At 34.0% G+C, this 23568-nt stretch overlaps 1 protein-coding gene across 8 annotated transcripts in view; it reads left to right on the top strand.

Moving 5' to 3' along the window:
• LOC100863221 (octopamine receptor beta-2R) overlaps nucleotides 1–23568 on the top strand; it is an 84825-nt gene that overhangs the window by 45015 nt on the left and 16242 nt on the right. For 5 of the 8 annotated variants that reach the window (XM_086908060.1, XM_086908056.1, XM_086908058.1 and 2 more), the window contains 2 exons: nucleotides 18069–19309; nucleotides 19879–20109. In XM_086908060.1, coding sequence (XP_086764186.1) covers nucleotides 18303–19309; nucleotides 19879–20109 — 1238 coding nt within the window. In that variant the 5' untranslated portion in view covers nucleotides 18069–18302. Of the gene's footprint in view, nucleotides 1–18068; nucleotides 19310–19878; nucleotides 20135–23568 lie in introns of all 8 variants that reach the window. The other 3 variants (XM_086908063.1, XM_086908062.1, XM_086908064.1) reach the window with 2 other exon arrangements.

The following is a 23568-nucleotide window of genomic DNA, read 5'->3' as shown; positions in this document are numbered from 1 at the left end:
CGTTAGAGCCATTATTGTTCGCCTCATTACGGAATCGTTTCACTTGGAATTTCACGGTTCCACAACTGGAATTACCAGAAGCTATGAAATTTTCACAGAGCCACGTGGTCGAATGGTAATAAACGATTAATCACAGACACCGATCGGTCAAAATTCTTGCGATCGAATGAGTTTCCGGTAATGGAAAGTATTTCGAAAAGATTTCACGTTCGAGCTTTGCGACTTGTTTGGACGAAATTTAACTTTGCGATGTTTTTTTAAATTTTTTAAATTTTGGGAAGAGATCGATTATTATTTTTGTTCGATGAGCGTGAAAGCGTAATGGAGGGATCTTTTTTATATTCGGAATGTATCATTAATACAGGATCGATATGATAATTTTCATTGTTTTTTCAATGCTCTTTCTATATCACAATTAACGAATATCGTCGATGTTTCGTCTTCGCCAATAATTAATGGAAATTAAAATAGACGCGTTTAGTTGCAAGAGTAAATCAAAGTAGAATAGTTGTTAAACTTCCAAACCGATATATATCGATTTCACACGAGTACTTATCAAATCTTTCTATTCTCCCACTAATGGAAAAATATTAGAATCCATTTTTGATTTTATTAGCAATAAAATTCGTATTTCAAAAATACTCGAGATAAAAATTCATTTATTAATCGTAACTTTTTTTTCATTTGCAGATGTTATTATACGCTGTTGCAATTTTGTCGAAAATATACACCTCTGTGTGTTCGAATATTTTATGAAAATAATTCTGAAATCCCGTTTCGCAGTAACAACAAACAACTCCTTTATTCCCTCGATCAAAATCATTCCACATTTTATTTAACTTGCACGCTTGTGCAAACTTTTTCCAACGTTTCCTCAAGTTTCATTTTCGTATATTCGGGTAATTACTTATCGATCTTTGTCGTCACAACTGTTGACACACTTCCTGACAAACTAATACACAAGTTCTTCACGAAGCGGAGCCGAATTTCCGATCTCTTTGGAGGAATACGGGCGCGTGCATACTTCAAACGATTATCCAGCAAACGTCGTCCGAAATGTCGAGATTTCTTCGAAATCTCTGTCCCGCGAGAAATTAAATCGTCATCCGTGGCTTGAAGAACAATGGAATACAAAAAAATCGTGCGAAATCGGAAAAAATGTGAACGATATTTTTCTTTAATTTCTTTTCCTTTTTTTTCTTTTTCATATAGATTTCGTTCTTTGTACACTTGATTAGCTTTTGGAATATTTTGATCGCATAAACAGTTTGACGTTTTTTCGCATCCGTTTTTTCCCTCTTTCTCATCGTTGGAACGTTCGATAACAGTTTAAACATTGGAATATTATTTCGAACAACGTACTTTTAACACGAAAAACTTCGATTAATTCGATTACATTTAAACACCAATATTTGAAATTATTCTTCAAATATCGTTACAACGAAATAGGGATAATTAGCCAGAACTAATTAAATAATAATTACATTTCCTCCAGGATCCTCGTTCATGACTCGTTCATCCGTTATTTTATATTCCTGCAGTTTGTTCGGCGACACGTTATCTTTGATTAATAATTATGACGATAATCCATGAGTCACATATCGATAAGTTTGTCATTATCGTTTCTAATAGCCTTTCGTGCACGATCTATCATAAACGTTTCCTTTATCGTTACACGAACAAATCGAGAATGGAAATGTAATGTCTTATCGTGGCTGGTTGTTTCGTTAAATTGCAAATGGAGGGAGCATCCGCGTAGTAGTTTCCAAGTCGCGTCTTACTTGTCGATACCAGCCGAGGCCTCTGCGAATAAGCCGTTAAGAAGCAGAGCACGTTTTCGATGGGGAGGCACAACAGGATCTTTTCTCCAACAGCTCCGTTAAGTTGGCTCGACCACGCTCTCCTTCGTAACGTCGCCCTCTTTCTTCGTTATCGTTCGATCCATCCACGTTCAAGATAGTCCGGAAATTTTCCCAGGGACTTTTCTCGATAACGGTCAATGACGTTCGATTTTCAACCATCATCACGGACTTCCGGATCTCTTTCGTGAGAAAAGGATGAAGTGGAGGAAAGGAGGAAGTGATGGCAGCGCGACGCATCGTCGAAAATGACGAATGCATCTATAAAATGTTTATGTATATATTTTGTAAAAATTTAATAATTTATTATTTTCAGTTTTACATGTTCGATTTTAACCTGGTGTTTAGTTATTTAAATAATTAGTTCTTTGTTGATGCGTAAAGATGATCATTTTTTCGTATAATTTGTAACGCATCGTTCGATGCAATTCGTTATTTTTCTTATGAAGAGTATTATGTTACGTATGCTTGAAAAATTACTAGAGTTTATCACTAGTTAAAGTATAATAATCAATTAACATAATTACGAGTTATATGCGACTGAACTACGCTATCATCACGATCAATTAACTATAACCAAGTATAAATACAAAGCATCCAATGATTATTATGACTGGTTAATTAATAATAAATTATAATGTAAAAAAACTAATTACGATTTCAGATGTCAAGGACAGAAGTGAATAAAAACTTGTAACTTTTGTAAGGTCCAATATGCAATTCCCTAAGTTCCTTTTCTTTTTATTCTTTCCTCTCTCTAGAAACAGTTCTTAGAAACTTTTTAAATGAAAAAACAAAATGAGCATTCCATATTATTCTCAACTTCTCGACCGAGAACGAAACTTTTCTCTCTGAAATAGATTAAAGAATGCTATAAGTGTACAATAAATATTAGAATATATTCGAGTGAAAATGCACCCAAGAAATTTCTTCGTTCTCCTCAGAATGGCTATGAACACGGAACGTTGAAGAATTATCGGATTGTTACTTAATTGGTACGAAAGTACCATTCTTTTCGTATTTTTTTTTCTTTTTTTTTTGCAAAAGCAACGTACAAAAAATCGCATCAAATCACAAGTAATTTCGTTGCAACGAAAGTTAGTTGAGAAACAATACTTTTTAAAGTTAAAATTGTATCGTTGCAAGTATACCTAATATCGATAAGATTCGATTAATTACGTCAGTTTAATGTTTCAATCGACGAAGACGTTAAACTTTCTGTTCGGAGAATAACCGTATACATCGATTTTCCACGTTTATTAAAAATATAATTATATATTAAAAAAGTAGTAAAATTTCATCGTTTTCGATAAATGTTTATCACGTCCCTTTCATCTATCTGTTGTGTATTTTTATTTTTACGTAATGGTTATTTTGAATCTCTCAGAACCGAGTTATGACACCGTCGTGGCGCGCTATCCGAGTCCACTTAAGTTTTATCGATACCGATGGGAATTAACATCGCTTAAAAGTTTCGATAAAAGTTCACTTATAAGTATTTAAATTGCGCCTAATTGCGGACGGACGATGTCTACGTTGCTTCTATACTTTTTTTTTTTTATTCAATAATTAATCCTCTTCGTTAATGCTACACGTTAGTTTGCTTTAAATTATTTTAATTTTTTAATAATTCTCAATTCGATTAATTTCTCCGATTTTTCGAAACTCGTGTTACGCGTATCGATTTCCAAAATCGATGATTTTTGATTTTTGAAATTAGATTCCATGCCATTAGGTATATAGAATTTTGTGTACACTCGAATAAATAAAAATTCACTAGATCTAGAAAGAAAAAATTAATTAATTTCGACATTTTAACATTATTTTTTTGTAATTTTTCACTAATGAATTTTGTCACAACAACGTTCTATTATCGGCAAAGCTTCCCTTGACACATTATCACACTTTTACATTTTTAAACATTCAAATGCATTATTTAAGATAAGAAAACTTTTTTATGTAACAACAATTACGTTTGTGTCATTAATTTATTTCTCATTCTCGAATATTCATTATTTCTCATTCTTCTCTATTCTCTTTTTCTTCATCTTTTTCGTTCTATATCATAGACAAATTCTTTTGCGAGGAATTCCCTGTGAAATCGATATAATATCACTCCTATATCTACATTTTTAAATGCTCTTGCATTTTTTAACTTTCAATTACGAGCAGAAAAAAGTCTATTATCTTTCGAATCTTTGAAACATTGGCAAACAATGAAATTAATATTTTCTTTTTTTTTTTTTTTTTGATTTGAAGATGTAAAAACTTAACAATATTCCTCCAATTCCACTGTAACTAGATTTACCATCCATCCAGATTTGCTCGGATTTGTCTTAGTTTTTAGAACATGAGAGAATATCCTGGAGGATTTTCTGAATTGATCAAGTTTCCCGATTTTACCAAAGATTTGCATAATTACATTCGTTCGAAATAGTTTGTAACTTTACTTTTATACTTTGATCGATTAATAAAATTATTTTTGCTGATTTTAGTTTAATTATAAATGAAGATATTGATCTTGAATTTGTTTCGTTGTTGCATTATTGAAAATAACAATTATAACAGTCGTCGAACAAAATTTCTACTTTGTATTTATATTTCATATCTGTAAATTGTACAATTCTTATGAAAAATTGTACAAATAGATTATAAGAAATTTCTCTCTCCGATATCACGCAGAGAAGATAGTTAGATCATCCTGATCCACAGATAGATGGAATAGATTTTAACGCTCTTTGTGTTCGATCAATAATTACAAACATTAGTCATAACTATAACTTATTCTCGTGATATACATCGATGACGTACACAAAATCAACAATGCTTTTTTTTATTCGAATCCTCTCCTTTATCATTTCGTCCACTTAGCTTACACATCGCTGCGAAAACATACAAAAGAGACGATGTATCAGAAAGATGTATCTCTTCAAAAAACGATAAAATACGATAAAATCAAACAAATATACACATACATTTCGTGCTGATTTTTCATCAAACGAAAATTCCTTATTGCCGGGTACGTTAAGTTTCAGTTCGGGCGCAATAAGAGTGAATCAACCAATCCATCGTGGTATTTTTATCCCGAAGGAAGAAGCGTGGACGTTAGCGGCTTTCGATTACTTATTCATGAACACGTGGCCGTAATCGAGTCGAGGAAGAGCCGCAGAGTCGATATTAACTCCGGCCAGGAATCAGACCCTGCCTTCGAGTGGGCTAATTAATATTCACTTTGCCGGGAATTAGCGCGTGCTGCCGACTAGTCCCGTAATTGACGACTTAACCGAGGCCAATGTTCGAAGGCTAAGTCGATCCGTTTCGGTTTATCCTTCGGTTTAATCCCACCTCGTCTACGATTAATCGTTTCTTTCCACGATACGCTCGACTCTTCCTTCCCTGTTTGTTATTATTTTTATCTCGCTCCTGATTTTGACTCGATTGCTAGAAGATCAATCAATGTTAATTTATCTCGAATTATTAGATACTTGAAGATCGGCAGATAGAAGATATCGATCCATTGCGAAGTTAATAATAATAATATAATCGCGAGAGTGCAATTTTCGAAAAATATATCTTTTCTTACCAAAAGTCTTAATCACTTAGGTTTCGTCGATTTAAAGATATCGTCACATTGGTACTATTTCTCTTTCATCGATTCTTTCAGTTTCTACGGAAAACAGACTTGGTTAAATCAATATTTTCCAAAAAAAAAAAGAAAAAGAAAACTAATCTAATTCCTTTTCAACACAACGAAGCATCGTTTTCGTCCGATTTCAATCGAACGACGCCGTTATCGTGCATGGCGAAGATAAGCTCGAGGTCTCGAGTTTAGCCAACGGTAGTTATAAATGAAGGTAAGCTCGTAACGTGGTATCAAGCGTTACGTTCAACCCGTTTACGTCCTCCAAGAGACGATGGTAAACTTTCAACCGTGGTTAAATTCGAATCATTCACATATTTCTTCCATTCGAAACGAAGAATTCGAACGTTATCGTAAATATTACTCGTACGTTGTGTACAGCGAACTTCCGCCACTGAGCAACGACCTTATAAGGTCTAGAATTTATTGGATTTATGAGAATCGAGTGTGCACAGAAGTGGGTGGCACGAGTTACTCGCATGTTCTTTTATTTCGTTTTAATTATCGTTAAAAAAAAAAAAAGATACACGTATCATTTCTTTTTCGCACGAATATAAATCTTATATACGATTCATTGTGAGTAATTGTTTTGTTTATAATTAAATATAATTTTGTTATTTGCTTATTTATACCGTGTGTGGATTATTTTAATAATTATTCTTCGAATATTTTATTCGATCGATATACTCGTGAGCTTGATCTTTCACCACGACGAGCAAACAAAATTACATACTGTATTTCCGATAAATTCTCGTGATACGGACCGAAAGGTCCATTAATTAAATGAACCATTGCGCCAGTGTATATTTCACTCCAAGATCTCGGTTGATTTATCGAGCTCTTATCAGTGAAATGATGGCATGAGGGGATGGTTCGTTCACGTTCGATCGTTCATCAATGATCGTGAAACAGGAATCGCTCGAAATCGAAAAGAGAGAAAGAACCAAGTTTTTCTAATTGAATATTTTTTTCTTTTCTTTTTTTTTTTTTTTTTTCGATTTCTCAAGATATATCAAACGATCGACCAATGATTCTCTTAAAAGGGATTTGTAATCTATGGAACACGATATATCTATGGATCAAATATTATATAGTTTCGATAATCGAGTTATTTTGCTGTAAAATAATGACATACAGTCAATCGCAGAAATCTTTATTACAAATTCAATCCACCTAATTTAAAAATCTTGATTTTAATGAAGATTTGTATAGCATAATGAATTATACGTACAGAAATTTCTTTATCAATGGAAAATATCTTTGATTACACTTAATTTAACCATCAAATTTTTATCATTTTTTTTTTAAGATAATACAATACTAAATTGTAAACATTTTTTAAAAATTGAGAAACGAAAAATTTCATCCTCTCTCAAAGTGAGTATTCCGTTTTAATATAAAATTATTCCATTATACTTTATGCGCTCAAAATTATTCGTATGAAACAAAATTTCTGCATAAAATGTACAAAAACTTTTATGATTGACTGTACATATCTATACAGTGAAAGATAAATTACGTGCATAATTGATATTCGATACTTATTAATTCACAGCATACAGTATTACTAGGCTTGCAATATTAAAGCTTGACAACATTAGCCAAATTATATCACACGTAGTATAATTTAAAATTTAATCATTGAACGATGGGCAATACGGAGAAAATAGCTTAGCAGCTATAAAGAGAATTAGTTACAATTAGATCGTTACTAACCAAACGATATTATTTTATCATAATATTTTTTCGTAATATTTTATTCTTAAATTAACAACAGTGAATCTCGATCTTTCAACTATTGCATTTGAGTTATCCGATCTTCAACGTGGAAATCAACGTTCATCACATTTTTGCGTGTCAAAGTCTCGTAAACCTTCGCTCCACGTCGAACCACGCTTTCCTCCCCTTGTGACTCAACTGTTGGAAGTTGGAATACATTATAGAGGCCGATAAATTTTTAATCTTTTTTAATCTGTAAGAGATAAGGGACGACATCGTTTTGTCGTTTCCCAGAAATTCGATAAGTCAATTTTTTATCCTTCCAACAATCGAGACACGTGTGATTAAGGTAGAAGGTAGGATCGATGTTGACAACTGTCGATAGTAGAGAGAGTTCAAAATCTCTTCATAATTCATCTTTTATACCATCATTTTTCAACTTATTTCTCTTCAACGACTAGAATTATTAAAATTCCGTGATATATTCATCCTAATCTTTTGGACTGTTATAAATTTCATCTCATGTTTTTCATATGTAACAATGAGATTTTGATATATAATAATATTTATAAAGTTACACTATAACTTGTTATTCTATGGAATATCTATGGAAATTTCAAAAAAAAAAAAAAATAGCTTGCTTTATATCGTATATTATTGTATTAGATTGTTTTCCTCTTATCCTGAGAAAGGAATTTTCGACAATAAATTCAATAAAGGTTATCAGTATTTTTTTTTTATAATTATATAAGACACGTTTGTTCACCGTAGAAACTCTACTTGATTAAATCGATATCGCAGGATCGACTGAAGAATTGGCCTTCCTTTTCAAATAACGCTGAAATTTATCGAATATCTACAATAATATCTTATCTAAAAATCTATTAAAACTTTTTTCTACTATAATCACATTTTCTTTGCAAATATAATATATATAATTTATATAATTCCTATTTCGTGATTTAATGATGATAAATCCAAATCTATCGTAAATAATACTTTGCAAATATCGTATGGTAATCGATTGAATTCTCAAAAATAGTAATATGTCCAAAAAAATATTGATATTGGCAAATAATATTTCGACAGGTGTATCTTGCGATCCTTAATTAAGGGGTTCCAATCGAAAAGCCAACATTGATTCTTTCAACTACTATAACTATTGCATATCGATAATCTTGATTATTCGAACTATCCAACTATTAGAAATAAATATTTAACAACGATAGATTTATTTCTTATAACACATTTCTTTAATTTCACTTATTCAATTATTTCACTAAATGTGTCGTTAAATTACCTAAAGAATCGCTCGTCGTGTTTAAATAATCGACGAATGAAAGAAAATAGAAAAGACGAGAGAGAGAGAGAGAGAGAGAGAGAGAGAGAGAGAGAGAAGAAGAAGAAGAAACGAAAATAAGTACGCGAAAAAGTATTTCGAGGAAGGAAATCAACATCCGGAAGCTGGACGCAGCAGGCAACAAGAAGCGTCGGCGGAATTCCATTGGGAGACTGGATGGCGGAATTCCCCCGTCGCCATTCCGTAGCGCGTCGACTAAATGGATTTATGGAGGGTTTGGTGACGGGAGAATTAGCGAGGATACAAAAGCGGGCGAGTGGTGGACGATTGGAAATGCGAGAAATTCTCATTAAGCGTCGCCGGACGAGGCTGACGCGAGGCTGAATTCAGTCATTGATCATGCAAATTCCAGAGAATTTTCCAGCCTCGCTCTTTACACTTTATTCCATCCCATCTTCTTAAACGCTACGAGTATTCTCTGCTTATGCGCTTCGTGACCGACGCGGCTATCGAGGCTTAAGCTCTTGCCACTATTTTCGCGGTTCGCTTTTCACGCGTGCCACGCTGTTACAACGTAAATTTTAGATAAATAATAAAATTATTTAATCCTTAGAAATATCTCGTTTCTCTTCGATACAAGAACAATTTTTCGGACCAGTTGAATGGTTTGATTTTTCTTTTTTAATGAAATTGTATAATGTAATAATGTATATATAAATTTTAATGTATTGATCTTAATAATCGTAATTATTTTCTATAAGGATAAATTTTATTAAATAAATAAGTTTAAGTGGCTTAAGAGATATTTGAAATTAAATTAAAAATTATACGATTTCATTCATCAAAAAAAAAAAAAACTTTTAAGCTTTAAAGCTTTCGAGCATATCAATATCCATATAATAATTTTTTTTTTTTTTTTGATCGATGAAACAAGAAATAAATGTTTTAAAAAATGATATCTATCGTGACATTTATTCATTTTCCACTAAACGTTGAATATTAGTTATCTTTCGAACATTTAAAGTTGTTTCATACGATGCAATTTTTGTCGCAATGAATGCAAATATTTTTGAACACAATATTTTATTCCGTTATATTTTATTTTAACGACAGAGAAAATTTTACGAAAACACTGAAAATTGAAAAAACAAAAGCTACAAGAATTTTTTGAAAAAAGAAATGACATTTGTTACAGCATTGAAATTTAATTGAAATTATTTATATTTGTATTTATATTTATATTGGTTTTTATATATCAATTTTCACGCGTTCGTTTTATCCTCTAAAATCGATTCTTTACAGATATTCTATAAATATATCAACACGCTGTAACTCTTTGTAAATAATCGCTAAAGACCAAGTTCCATTATCGAATTTCTCCGAAACGAGAGTTTTTATTTTATTGAAAAAAGTTTTTAAACGTCCAGAATTTTTTCCTGCTTCTTTTCGAAGTCTAAAGCGATAAAAAAAAAAAAAAAAGTCCGAGAATAAAAGTTACCAAGCTGCATTCGAAAAAATACAGTTGTCCGCAAAAAGGATAATATATAGGGAAAATAAAATGACGAATTTAAATCGAGTTAAATCGAGAAACTTTCACGCTCGAATAAAAATAGTTTTTAAGCCAATTTAGAATATAGACAGACGGTAACAGAATAGCAGATATCCATTTAAAACAGGAGAGGATTATTTATTAATTTAGCGAAAGGAGAAAAATTACGAATGGAAGGATGAAAATCAGATGGAATTAAATCATTTAATATGCATCGAATCTATTCACGCGATTATTAACTGAAATCGTTACCGGTTATTGTTAGGTTAAATTGCGTTAATCCACGTGATCAATTTGTTTTGCGCGTTGGCAATTCATTAATGAATAGCTTGTCCGATGCGGTTCTCGTGTAATTGAAACTTCCGGACAATGTGCATTTAGTTTATACCAACGTATACCTTTCGAATACCATAGTTTGAACTGAAATTACAAATATTATAAATCGATCGAATTTTCAAGTAACAGCGTGAATCACAAAAATCAACTTTTTATTTTCCATTATTTCGAATTGCGTATTTATTAAATTATAAATATAATTTTTAACGAATTTTTCTTCTTTTTTTTTTATTATTATTATTAGCAAAAGTTTTATAAATTTTTTGTCAGAATTTGTATACAATGTATACCATTATAAGCGCACCAAGTTTTTTTCCATTCAAGCTTAAAAATATTGAGTTTCGTGTGCTCGAACGATGGGAAAATTAATAAGTTATTACGTAAATTATTGGATAAGCGTATTTTATATAAGCTACCAATGATGATGAAATTTAATTTTTGCACGTATTCATATTTTCATTTTATAATTATAGGAAAATTACTTTTTCTTTCATTTATTTACTCTAAGTTTTCTTTACATTTTGTTTCATCCATTTATCAATACTAATAACTTGGCGAAATTTATTTTAATTTAATTAATCGATCGCACTTTTCGAACGAAAATTATGCTCGAATCGTTTAACTTTAAGAGGAAGTTATACAAGATATATATATATATCTCTGCGTATAGCTTTTATTTAGAAAAGATATCCGTACACATATTTTTCAACCGCTCGGATGAAAAATGATATCGCAACATGAAGAGAAGGATACAGAGACACGTAAACCCTCATCATCATCATCCTTGATTCGATTCTCTTTTATTTCCTACTTTTGTTATTCCTTGATAAAACTTTACTTTTTCAAACGTATCGAGCCGTGCATAACGATTTTAAAAATAATAAAATTATTCATATGCAGAATTATATATTAAGTTTATTATGTCAAACGAATATATTATACGCAATTTTTCATCTTTCCGACTCTGAATCTATTTCGAGTGTCGAAGCGTTTATATCGATTTTAATGCAAACTTGTGCGTTCCCCATTTTCTCGCACTCGTATTGTTGAAACGCGCTTCGCAACTATGCAGAATCGATAAAATCACTGTTTATATTTTTAACGTTAACGTGGTAAACTACGTAACGAGTTCAAAATTTAAACTCGTATATTCCGTTCTATATACGCCAACACTCGCATTATTTATATCTAAATCGAGTTCCAACGCGCGACATAAACTTCGATAAAGGTGTGTTACGTGAATTCTGCGTATATCTCGAACGTATTTAAAATTCAAATAACAGTTTTCCATAATCAGGGTGGATAAATTTTGGCGTGATAAAAGTTTGTCGCCATTACGAAAGCTGATAAGATTCTTCGGGAAGATACACTTTTGCAAAAGTTTGATGAGCCGATAGATAGAACGAGGTTTCGTTAAAGACGGAAAAATGAGATTTGTTCGGTAAAATGAAAATTTACCGTTTCTTGCGAGAGTAAAGAGTAAAGAGTTTACTCGATCGTTCTCGTCGAAAGTATTCATCATTTTCCAGGGAATGAATACGAAATATATAGCGAGGAAGAACGAAGAATCTTTTCTAGTTTCAACTTTTCGAATAAAGAGTTAGAGATATGAAGGAAAAATTGAATAATAAAAATCGTAAAAATATGTTGAAATAGAATCTCAACTCTAACTTCTTTTTCTAACAATCAAAAAAAAAAAAATTATTATTCTTTGTACCTTGAAAATTAGGGAACGCAAAATCTTTCGAAAAATTAGAAGTAATCGCTATGAATATTTATTATTATTGCAAAACTTTAAAATTGCAGTAACAATATAATCTTTCTAACAAGCCAACATGCAACTCGTTATCTAAAACTTTCTCAAATCTCAGGAGACGGCTACGATTGTGGTTAGATTTCTCGTTAGGCATCTAAAACTCGAAACCATAGACCTTTGTGCGAGCGAATAAATAAAATAAATTCGAATAACGCAGTATTTTTAATTATATGTAATCATACATTATAAATTATATATTATTCTCACAAAGATTCGTCTCTCCTATATACTGTGATTTCGAATTAGTTGGATTAAAAAATCCTAAAGAACGTATAATACAACAATTATTTGTCCTAATTTATCGATAATGATAAGTTCTTTTAAAAAAAAAAACCGTTCTTTGAATAGATTTTTTTCCCGGAATTTCGTTTCGTTTCGTTTCAAATCGTTTCGCTCCATTTGCGCGCGTTTATAACCCAGATCTAATAAAGTCGTCCAAAATATGTACTCTATTCGCCTAAAATTCCAAAACGCGTGCGGAATCGTAAAACTTTTTCGAATTGTAAACACCGTAGACAAAAGACACGAGAGTCGCAGCAGCACAGGTCGGAAAATGAAAAAGGGAAAATGAATGTTGCACAGGTAGCAGCGTAGTTGAAAGGCGACAAATTTTATGGACGAATAGTGCGACTCGCAACGCACGAAATAGCGAAAGTTGGATAAATATGGTAACATTGGTGGCCAGACGCGAAGAATTTATCGCGTCGACGTATGCGTTTTGTCTAATAAGATTACATCGCAAATTCGTTGCTGATTTCCTTTTCCTTTCTATTCCTATTTCTATGTCTTGATCATCAAACGAATTCGGAACGAATTTAAATTTAATTGGAATTCGATGGAAATGAGAGTAATTTGAAAAATTGGAGGTCTTTTTCGTTATTGGAACACAGTAGTCGTACAACAATTTCGATTTCCTCCTCGTTCCATTAAAATGTACACGTTGAATATTCACGTTCAGATCATATGATAAATTTCACAAATTTAAATTTAACCAAATCTCCACGATGATCATCTTCTGGACGAAATTGAGCAGCATGTAATTATCCAACTCCAACTCCAATTATTAACTCGAAAAATTCAATACATTTTTACAACCGCGAATTGTACGCGAATATACGTTGAAGAAAGAGATAATTTCAATCACGATCGAACAAGAATGCCAGACACGAATCCGATTTCGCGAGGCGCGGCCACACGATTGGATAGGTTTTGAGAAAATCGAGTTGCACGCCATGCGAAATGGAGGAAACGGTGTTGCGGACGTTGCATCGTGCAATTGCGGCAATGAATCGCGTTTCAACCGGAAGATAAATTGGTATCGATCCTGGCCTCTCCCGTGGGGTGACATTATCAAATTTTTCTTCCTCGATATAGCAGTCCTCTCTTTCCCTCTTTTTTCTCACTTGATCATACGTTTTAACGGTTTATCGGCCCGTCGCCGAAATCGAAACCAATAACGTACCAATCGAAGAAATATTACCTCGACGTTTTTGTATAGTTTTCGACTCGATTCCGTTCCATTCGATTCGATTTGATCTACGTGAATACTCTCGAATCATCCGAGTGGATGTATAGGGAGAATTCCTTTGGTCAATTCATTGAACTTTGAATGCAGCTTCATTTTTAATCAAGTTTTCACGGATCATTGATTTTAACGATTAAATTTGTAGAAATAATTTTATTAATTGTACCTTTTTCTTTTTTATTTATTATCGCGTATACATATGTCGCGACGATTCATAAATTTAATTTATCCACTGATGTATCAATCGATTAAAATTTCTAATTCGGATCCATTGATTCGAGCTTCCATCAAAAAAATTGCAATTAATTTGATGGAAATTGAATATATCCAAAGTGAACAACAAAGCAGTATTTATCAAAAAATTGCGTTCACCAAGAACCGTGAAGAATTGAAGAAATCTATTTTATTTTATTACTAGTGACCGCAGAGAGTATTCACGATCGAAACTACGAAGGTAGAAATGGCAGCAGAGCTAACCCAGATCCAAACGTGTGGTCTATAGTGGTCTAATCTTAGCTCGACGTTCTTTTAATCGTCGTGAACGAGGGTTACGATCGTCCTCGAGTACCGTGTACGAAGAAAGATAGCACCCTTGAGCTTCGTTCCAATATCTCGTCAAGGTCGTGTTCTCCAATGTCGCCTCAGGTGACGCGTATTACGGTCACCGTATTAGAAATGGCTGTCAGCGTTATTTCTTGGAGGGGAGAGAGAGAGAGAGAGAGAGAGAGAGAGAGAAACTTCTTGGAAATATGGCGGGTTGACGGCGCGTCTCGTGGAAGATGAATGGCCCTCGCGCGACACTCCGTTTCGTAGATTACGTCGAGGGCAAAAATCTTGTTTCAGAAACGAATGATATACGGAGAAGAGTTTCTTTGTAATACGTTGTATCCGTATTTTGCGACACTTTTCCACTTCAATATTTATATTTCGTTTTTTACGTTTAATTTTACGTTTCATTCAATGTATTAATTATAAGAGGGTATATATCTTGATGACATTTCATCAAATTATTATCCATCGATACATCCGTTTTATGTTTTCATAACTGATTTTTCTTTTTTTTTTTTTCATCAACTCAGTATTTTTTAATATTCACTACTCACCAAACTCACTATCCTCGTTAAGAGAGCTGATCTGATTTTCGATATTTTTTTCAGATTTGTTTGAAGGGTTTAAGAGGTAATAAACGAAGCATATTTGTCGATAAATTGGTAAAAATTCAAGGCATTAAACACGAATAAAACGACGTCTTGATTAACCGTTTAATCGATTTTCAAGTATCGAGAGTCGTAAACAATGATCGGATTAATGGATCTAGTTGAAATAATATATATCAAGCATGCTACTCGAGTAACAAGCCAAATAAAAGCTTAACTGGATGATAGCCAATTCTCCTAATATATGTTTGTTTATAACAATACGAACAATGTATATAAGATATTCTTGATTATAAATAGTCCTCGCGCGTAATATAAAAGTCCACGCGTCGATGTTATTTATTGAATCTTACGTCATTTGTTTCTATTTACGTAGTATTATTTTATTAATAAATTAACACAATGATTAAAATTAATAACGCAATATATATGCGACAAATAAAAAGAGTAAATAAAGAAATTCGATATTTAAAATAGATACGATTACCTAATCGTAAACATATTGAAATATTTTTTTTTAACGAGAATCGAAGTAATGATAACAATGATAATATTCGAAAACGAAACTTCACTCCTATCCAGAATACGATTCGAGAGTATTATCGAATATTTATAAAATAAAATTTTTAAAAAAAATCCGACAACTCGTTCATTTCTCATCGATACATTCCCTAATTTTATTTTAGCCTGATGGAATCTAGTGGAATTTCCTCTTCTCCTCCTTTTTAGGGAAGAAATAATTGAAGAAGTTTGCAACAAGTGTTTCCCTCTCGATCCACGAGTCAAAATTGTTCGAAACACGACGTTGGAACAATTTCTGGAACGGATCGAAAGTCCAGTTTCGAATTCTAATCCTCGATACACCGCGTGGTTTGTGGCGATACAAGTTTCGATAAAGTTTCGAGATCGAATCGATATCGCGAATACCGACAAAATGCCAATACTTTAGAATCATATCGAAATACCGGGAAATATCAGTATCAAAGTGTAATAATACAGAATCTTTAAAACAAGCGAGAAAAGCCTGGTAGCCTGTCTCCACAGCATCGAGTGATCGTTATTCCAGACACCTCTCGCTGTTCGTGGCCATTAAGCGACGATCCATTACGCGACCATCGTTGGTCAAAAGCGTGTAAGTGGTAAGACTCGCGAGGCCACGTGGAAGCAAAATGTCGAAGGTGAAACCCGTAATCGATGCCGTTGATCGCCGATACCGATTGTTGTCGCGGAGGAATAAAAGCGGAGTGCTCGAGGATTTTTCGAGTAATAAGTAGGATGGGGTGTTTTTCACGGGCCGCCGTTGGCATAATTGACCCAAATGTAGCGCAAAAATAGCGGATCATAAATTAGAGGGGCGGAACGGGAGTGCACTTGACACGGCCCTGTCGCGACACGGTCAACCAAGCCCGGAGACGACAGACGACGATGGCAGAAAAAGAGGGTTCCATTCAAGGTCGCTCATTCTTCCGCCGCGTCCTCGTTTCGAGTGGTGACAATCGGGAAACTAGCGCCACAGTCGTTTTACAAAAGGGTCTCTGCTCGCGCGTGGGTTGCGAGGCAAAAATGGGAGAAATCCAGTAGTAGTTGATTCTCTTCATCGATCGCGTCTTCTTTCTTTTCTTTCTTTTTTTTTTTTTTTTCTTTTTTTGTTCAAGTTTCTTTGAGGATGGAATTTTGATAATGTAAATTTGCGCGAGGAAGAGCGTTCGAATTTCTTGAGATGATCGACGAATTAAGAAAAGTATTTCAATATTTTACGAATTAAACGAATGATTCATCCGTACGAGAGGGAATCTCAAATTTTGTGTAAACGATTTTTATCGTATTAAGTTGTTTTCGAATATTTGTTTCTTCATCCTTTAGTTTTAATATCTCTAAGGTTAAAAAAAAGAAAATAGGAAATTTCTCGAATAGTATTCAAGTTCTATTTTTAAATTAAAAAAAAGAAAAAAAAAAGCTTATAAAATTGCGCCAACAATTGACAATGGCAATTCTGTATAAAATTTCATGCTTGATTTCCCATCAATTGTTTTGTTAATGAAATAATATAGGAATTTAGATGATTTCAATATGCGGAATAGAGACAATTCATGCTCGATTTATCCTATTTCAATAACAATTCATTGTTCCTCCATTATCGATAGTTAAGTTTGGAATTTAGAACACTTGTCCATTCATACGTTTTTCGATAAAAAGTTAATCGTTGCATTAAATTAGAATATATTATGATAATAATATGATATTATGATAATATGATATAGATATAACTTACGTTGTTTAATGATCGATTTGTTGATATTATTGTATCAACAATCGAAAATTCAACCGACAGCTCATATTGCGTAAAATATAAAATAAACAATTTAATAATTTTCCACCTTAAATAACGTAAAAACATTTTCAAAAATGTTCCCGATATTCGAATTTAAATTTCAATTCATTCGTTGTGCGATATTGCGTCCTATAGGAAAATTTGTAATTACACGTGCAATTCACGTTTTCATCGAACGTTGTCTCGTCGTTTTCGAAAAATGGAAAATAAAAAAAAAAGAAAAAAAAGAAAAAAAAAAAAGAGGAAATCTAACGACACGATGTTACTAGCGTGCAGACTGAATAAATTGAATGAAAGTTTGAATGTGCATTATAATGGATCGAATAGATTAAGCAAGTAATACAAACAAATCGAATAAAGTGGGTCGTCTAGCGTGTTTGATATCCCTCTCTCGTGTCGAAAACCTCAATCGAGACGAGAAGAACTTCGATATCGCGTCGAAATACCGTAAAATCGTTCCGTTCAATTCGATGTTTGAACTTGGAAAAAAAAAAAAAAAAAGGAAAAAGTCGTTTAAGCCATCTCTGAATAAACTACAAAAAAAGAAAAATAAATAAATCATCTCGCCTTTTCTATAAAATACAAACAAAGAGATCGAATTAGAAAATCGATATAAAAAAAAAAGGATTACCCTCCAATCGTCGCATTATTTATAAAAAATTGTTTTGAAATTTCCTTTCTCTTCGGAAACCTTGATATTATTTCACCACGAGGAGATGAAAATCCTTTTTTTTTTTTAATCAATATTTCACCACCGTGTCAGCCCGTATCGATCGATAGATTTATCGAAAATAATTGGTTAACAGTTTCTTCAACATCTCTGTCTATTTTCCAGATTAGCGAGCGTGACGGATAGAAAGAGGAGAGGAAGAAGAAAATATCGTCGATCGGTGCAACGAGGGAGAAAGTCGGAGAAGGCGGAACAACGGGTCGGGAAGATGAAGGGCAGCCTGGTACGTCGGCTCGTGGCCACGTCCGTGACCTAAGGGAGCCGCCGCCGCCGCCGCCCGTCCGCTCTGTTCCGGAGGGGAAGAAGAGGAACAAGAAGGGAAACGCGGGGTGGGCGAGCATGACGACGATCGCGACGAGCAGCGAGTCGAGCGAGGTGGTGTCCTCGGTGGACGTGACCACGACCCTGTTGAACGCCATCTCGAGCGAGGAGGAGGGCCGATTCGGGAACGCGAGCTACTCGTCGCCGTCGGGCGAGCAAAAGTTGTCGGTGCCTGTGACGATCGTGAAAGGTTGCGTGTTGGGCTCCATCATAGTGACCGCGGTGTTCGGCAACCTGTTGGTGATGGTGTCGGTGATGCGGCACAGGAAGCTGCGGATCATCACCAATTACTTCGTGGTCTCTTTGGCGTTGGCCGACATGTTGGTCGCCATGTTCGCCATGACGTTCAACGCGAGCGTGCAATTGACCGGCAAATGGTTGTTCGGTTATTTCATGTGCGACGTGTGGAATTCCCTGGACGTGTACTTCAGCACGAGCTCCATCCTTCATCTCATGTGCATCTCGGTGGATCGTTACTGGGCGATCGTGAAACCGCTCAAATATCCCATCATCATGACCAGGAGGCTGGCCGCCTATATGCTGCTCGCCTGTTGGATATTGCCCGCCTTCATCTCGTTCATGCCCATCTTCATGGGATGGTACACCACCCCGGAGAACAGTATGCACAGGCAGAAGCATCCCGACTTGTGCGAGTTTAAGGTGAACAAGATTTACGTGATATTCTCCTCGAGCATCTCGTTCTGGATACCGTGCACCATCATGACGCTCACGTATTTCGCCGTGTTTAAAGAGGCGAACAGGCAGGAGAAGCAAATGCACAGCAGGATGGGGAACGTGATGCTGTTGAGCCACAGGCCGAGCAAGGATTTGAATAATTTGAACGGGGAGCTAAACAGCGCGGGCTCCTCCAAGACGTTGACGTTGAACGAGATCAGTACCAATCATCTGCACACGCCCACCAAGGATAAGAATATCATGAAGATGAAGAGAGAGCACAAGGCTGCTAGGACGTTAGGCATCATCATGGGTACCTTCATACTATGCTGGTTGCCGTTCTTCTTGTGGTGCGTCTTCCACAAAATTCGTTCGCGCATTTTTTTTTCTTTTTTTAATGTTTCATCATCGCTTCGCTCCCTTTCTTTTCGTTTGTCTCTCTCTCTCTCTCTCTCTCTCTCGAAACAAGTTTTAAACTGTCCTTAATAGAGATATCGTCGTTGATTTAATTTAGGTGCAAGATATTTTTAGATTAATCGTTAGTTTAATTACAACGTGAAAACTGAGTGACAGTGACGCACATGGATCGTGTTCGGTTAATGGATTCAATTGCTCTCGTTACGATAACGTACGATTAATTACGCGTGTCGATGGAGATAACCGATTTATGCGAAACAATGTTTTCGTTGTTCCAAAGAACGCACGGTTTCAAAAATTCATACACGCATAAATATCCTTCGCTCTCGTTTTCAACATTTTCAACTCATGATATATATTTGATCACGATCGTTCCATATCGTCAGAGACTCGACACGAGTCTCGAGAGCGGATAGGATCGATAACCATTTTCGAGGAGCACGTGTCGTAAATTGGTAAAAGTCGTAAAGATCCATTGACACTGTGAAATGTGTGTTCACAGGTACGTTATCACAACATTATGCGGAGAATCCTGTCCGTGTCCCGACATCGTGATCGCCCTGCTTTTCTGGATCGGGTACACGAATTCGGCGCTGAATCCGTTGATCTACGCGTACTTCAACCGCGACTTCCGAGAAGCTTTCAAGAATACTCTGCAGTGCGCGTTCTGCTCGCTCTGCAGACGAGAGCCGTCCGATCTCGAGGCGCTCGATTTCCGTCGGCCGTCCCTAAGGTACGATCTGGTCTGACACGTTGAGGTACGCACTACATTCTATCGCTTTTTCTTCTCCCCCTTCTTTCTAGTTTTCGTATCCATCCCGATCCTCGATAGAATTACATCTCTTTCTAGCTTCGTAACTCCCTCGTACCAGATGGATGATTTGTTAACGAGTGATTGGAGCGATGAGTGATCTTACCTTCGATTACGTTAAATCGGTTAGCTTCGTTTTACCAACAATTTTTTCGCCGAAAATTCGAGAAAGAGGGAAGGATTCGATTAATTTTCCTAGAGATGGTTAAATTTTAATTAGCTCTGTTTAGGATCCGGACTCGTTTCGTACGTAACTTTTTAATAAATTCTTTTTATATCCTTATGTTTGTCCGATGTTTTTATCTTCTTTTCATATTCGTGGAATATGAAAGAGCATTTTTTCGTAAAAGAGAAAAAAAAAAGAAGAGTCTCTGAATACTCTCTATACGTATTTATTTATTTATTTAAAAATGTTTATATATATATATATATATATTGCATAGGTATTTCGCATTTCGCTCGTTCAATGATTCCACGATATTAAATTCACGATTTTCCGCCGATATTTTTTCCGTGATATTTCCCCGTTAATTTTTAAAAACTTTCGAAGAACGACGATTTCGTATGCATTGATAATAATCAATAATTATTCGATCGTTGGATAAAAGTTATCGAAAAATGTAGAAGTGATTTATTCTTTCGTGATCGAGAAATAGTTGTAAATAACACGAGTGTGATTCGTCGGTCGCGTTTCGAATATAATTTCAGGAAACGAATTCGCGCGTCCACGAATGATTTAATTAACGTTGCCCGATATATACGTCACCTTTCTTGTCACCACTTGACAACGTGATCGCCCGTAACTTTATTTCTCGATGAAAATTACGCATCATGTGTAACTTCACCGCAATTAATTTTGTCAACTGATTAAAGAGATTATGCAAGTTTCGCGTGTTTACACGTTCATTTAATACGATTCGTGATGAAATTTCGTTTCGACCATCGAATATCTCTCTCTCTCTCTTTCCCTTTCGTAATTTAATTAAAACGATTATATATAATTTTGTTGAGAATGTAAACGACTGTTTTATAATTATTTATCGATATTAAACTCTAGAATAAAATTTACAAGAGTTAATAAAATCTCTTTGAAAAGAAAATTTTGTTACTTTTAAACAAGTTTTATATTTTTCGATCTTTGAAATCCCGAAAGATCTACGTAAAAATCCAAATCGCTAGAATCCACAGATTTTTCTAAGATTCTAAACGTATCCGAAATGTTTATAAAATCAATATCGAACAATTTTATTATGCGCTCTTCGAATTTGAAACGATATTTAAACAATTTAACGCGAGATAAAAATTTCACCAAGACGAGTTACTGTAATACTTCTTAATTTTCTCAAAAATCACAGATATCTCGAGAAACTATCGTTGTAAAACGAGACGATTAGAACCATTTTCGTAGAAGGAAGGGATAGACATTATTTTTAATTTCACGCAGGAAAAGTAGGACGAGAGGAGATCCTCGACTTTTTCGCACATAACTCGCGAGGAATGCGTATTCGTTTCTATCCACGCATCAGCATCTCCCTCATCCTTTCTCGAAGTGAATGTTCCTAAAACGAAAACGAAAAAAACGGAAGATACTTTATGTTGAATAGACAATGAATATCATGAAATATTCGATAATTATTCTGTTCGTTCGTGCGTTCTTATATTTGAAGGGTTTATACATAAGAAAAACGATCAATTCGTAAATTCTCCTACGATTTGATCCTCTTCTTGTTCCAATGTTTCGATATTTCGCGATTTTATAGCAGTGAATCGTTATCACTCCTCTCTTTGATGTTTGCTGTTAAAAATATCGTAAAAAAAAAAAAAAAAAAAAAAAAAAAAAAGGATAAATATCTACAATTCCATCAAAAGATATATCATTCGATAGAAACAAGATACAATTTTTTGGATAAATTAAACTTGAAATATTTTCAAGTATTTCTATCGTCTCTATCGCTTCTCTTTGTTTCCTATTTTTCGTCGCTTTGTTACCTCGTAATTAGCGTTTAAAGTTTAGTCGTAAAGCGGCTACAGCGGAAATAAATTAGCTGGAAGCTGAGCGTAACGCGAAAATATTATTTGAGTAATTTGCATCGGTGGAAGTAGATCACGTTTTACGTCACGTCTCGTTGTCGTAAAGTTAATTAAACAAGCACTGTACGAATTTATAAACTTCTGTTTTATTATAATATTTTAGAAGGACAACGATTGAAGAAACGAATAATATCTTAAAAATTGTTGACAACGATATGAAGATTGATAATGGTATACATTCGAATTTTTGCTAGATTTATAAAAATTCAAATGTTTAGAAAAATGAACAAATCGACTCGAACATTCTCAAACCCAACGCTAGAACGTTATATTACCGAGAGGTAATACAATACAATAACCTAGGATCGAGACAAATTAAACAAAATGAAATCAAATTAATGCGATTAAATATGATAGAAATAAAATTCTCTTCTATCAATTGTTCGGTGATAGCGCAAAGAGGACAAATAATTGAAAATAAGAGAGATAATATATTATCGACTTATTTACAATTGAAGTTATTTCGAATAACCGAAATTTGTGTATGATATTGTATATAATATTATATTATTAATAATCGATACGATTACATATTTAATTAAACGTTATTAAACACAATTAAATTCAATTTGATCGAATTTGTAATGATCGAATGAATGTTGGTGTATTTTTAGTTTTAATCGCAACGATTGAAAAGCAAAAGTAAAAGTAAAATGATCGAGAGTGCAGAAAGTAAGAATAGCTAAACCGAATAATTTATATTTTAATCCTATTTTAGAAACAACCCCCTCCTCCCCCCTCTTTTTCTTTCTTTGCAAGTATTCTTACGTATGCAGCATACAAATTTTAACTCTTGAAAATTAATTGCTTAGAAAATATTCATAAAATATTTTTCATTAGTGATTAATTAAAGAAAAATAAATACTTTCTTTAGTTTACAATTCCGACGAAGACTATATGGATAAATCGTAATAAGTTCGTTCTTGTTAATTTTCTCGTTTCCATCCACGATTTACTTACATTAGTTGAAAGAGAATATCAATTTCGAAAAAATTAAATAAAATCTGATAAAATGCTCAAAGAAAAATTTTATTAAATTTTCTCATCATTTCGACACAAGTAAAATTTGTAACAATATATAAATAGATGAAACAAAGAGATCTACTTATTATGCATTTTCACCATATAGTTTTCAAACGGGACAATCCATGTTAGAAGAAAACAAAGCGAGCAACAGAGAGCCTCTCAACCCAATTGCAAACTTCAGATAAAAATGAGAAAAGTAGCGGTAACAATCATCCCAACTCCTTCGAATTCGATGAACAAAGTCGAAAGGATGGGACAAAACGT

Source organism: Apis florea, unplaced genomic scaffold (genome assembly GCF_048593485.1).
Source record: "Apis florea isolate Af1SG1 unplaced genomic scaffold, ASM4859348v1 contig_3036_pilon, whole genome shotgun sequence".
NCBI lineage: Eukaryota > Metazoa > Arthropoda > Insecta > Hymenoptera > Apidae > Apis > Apis florea.
Note: the sequence above shows the minus strand (reverse complement) of the source record. Positions and strands in the feature narration are given on the sequence as shown.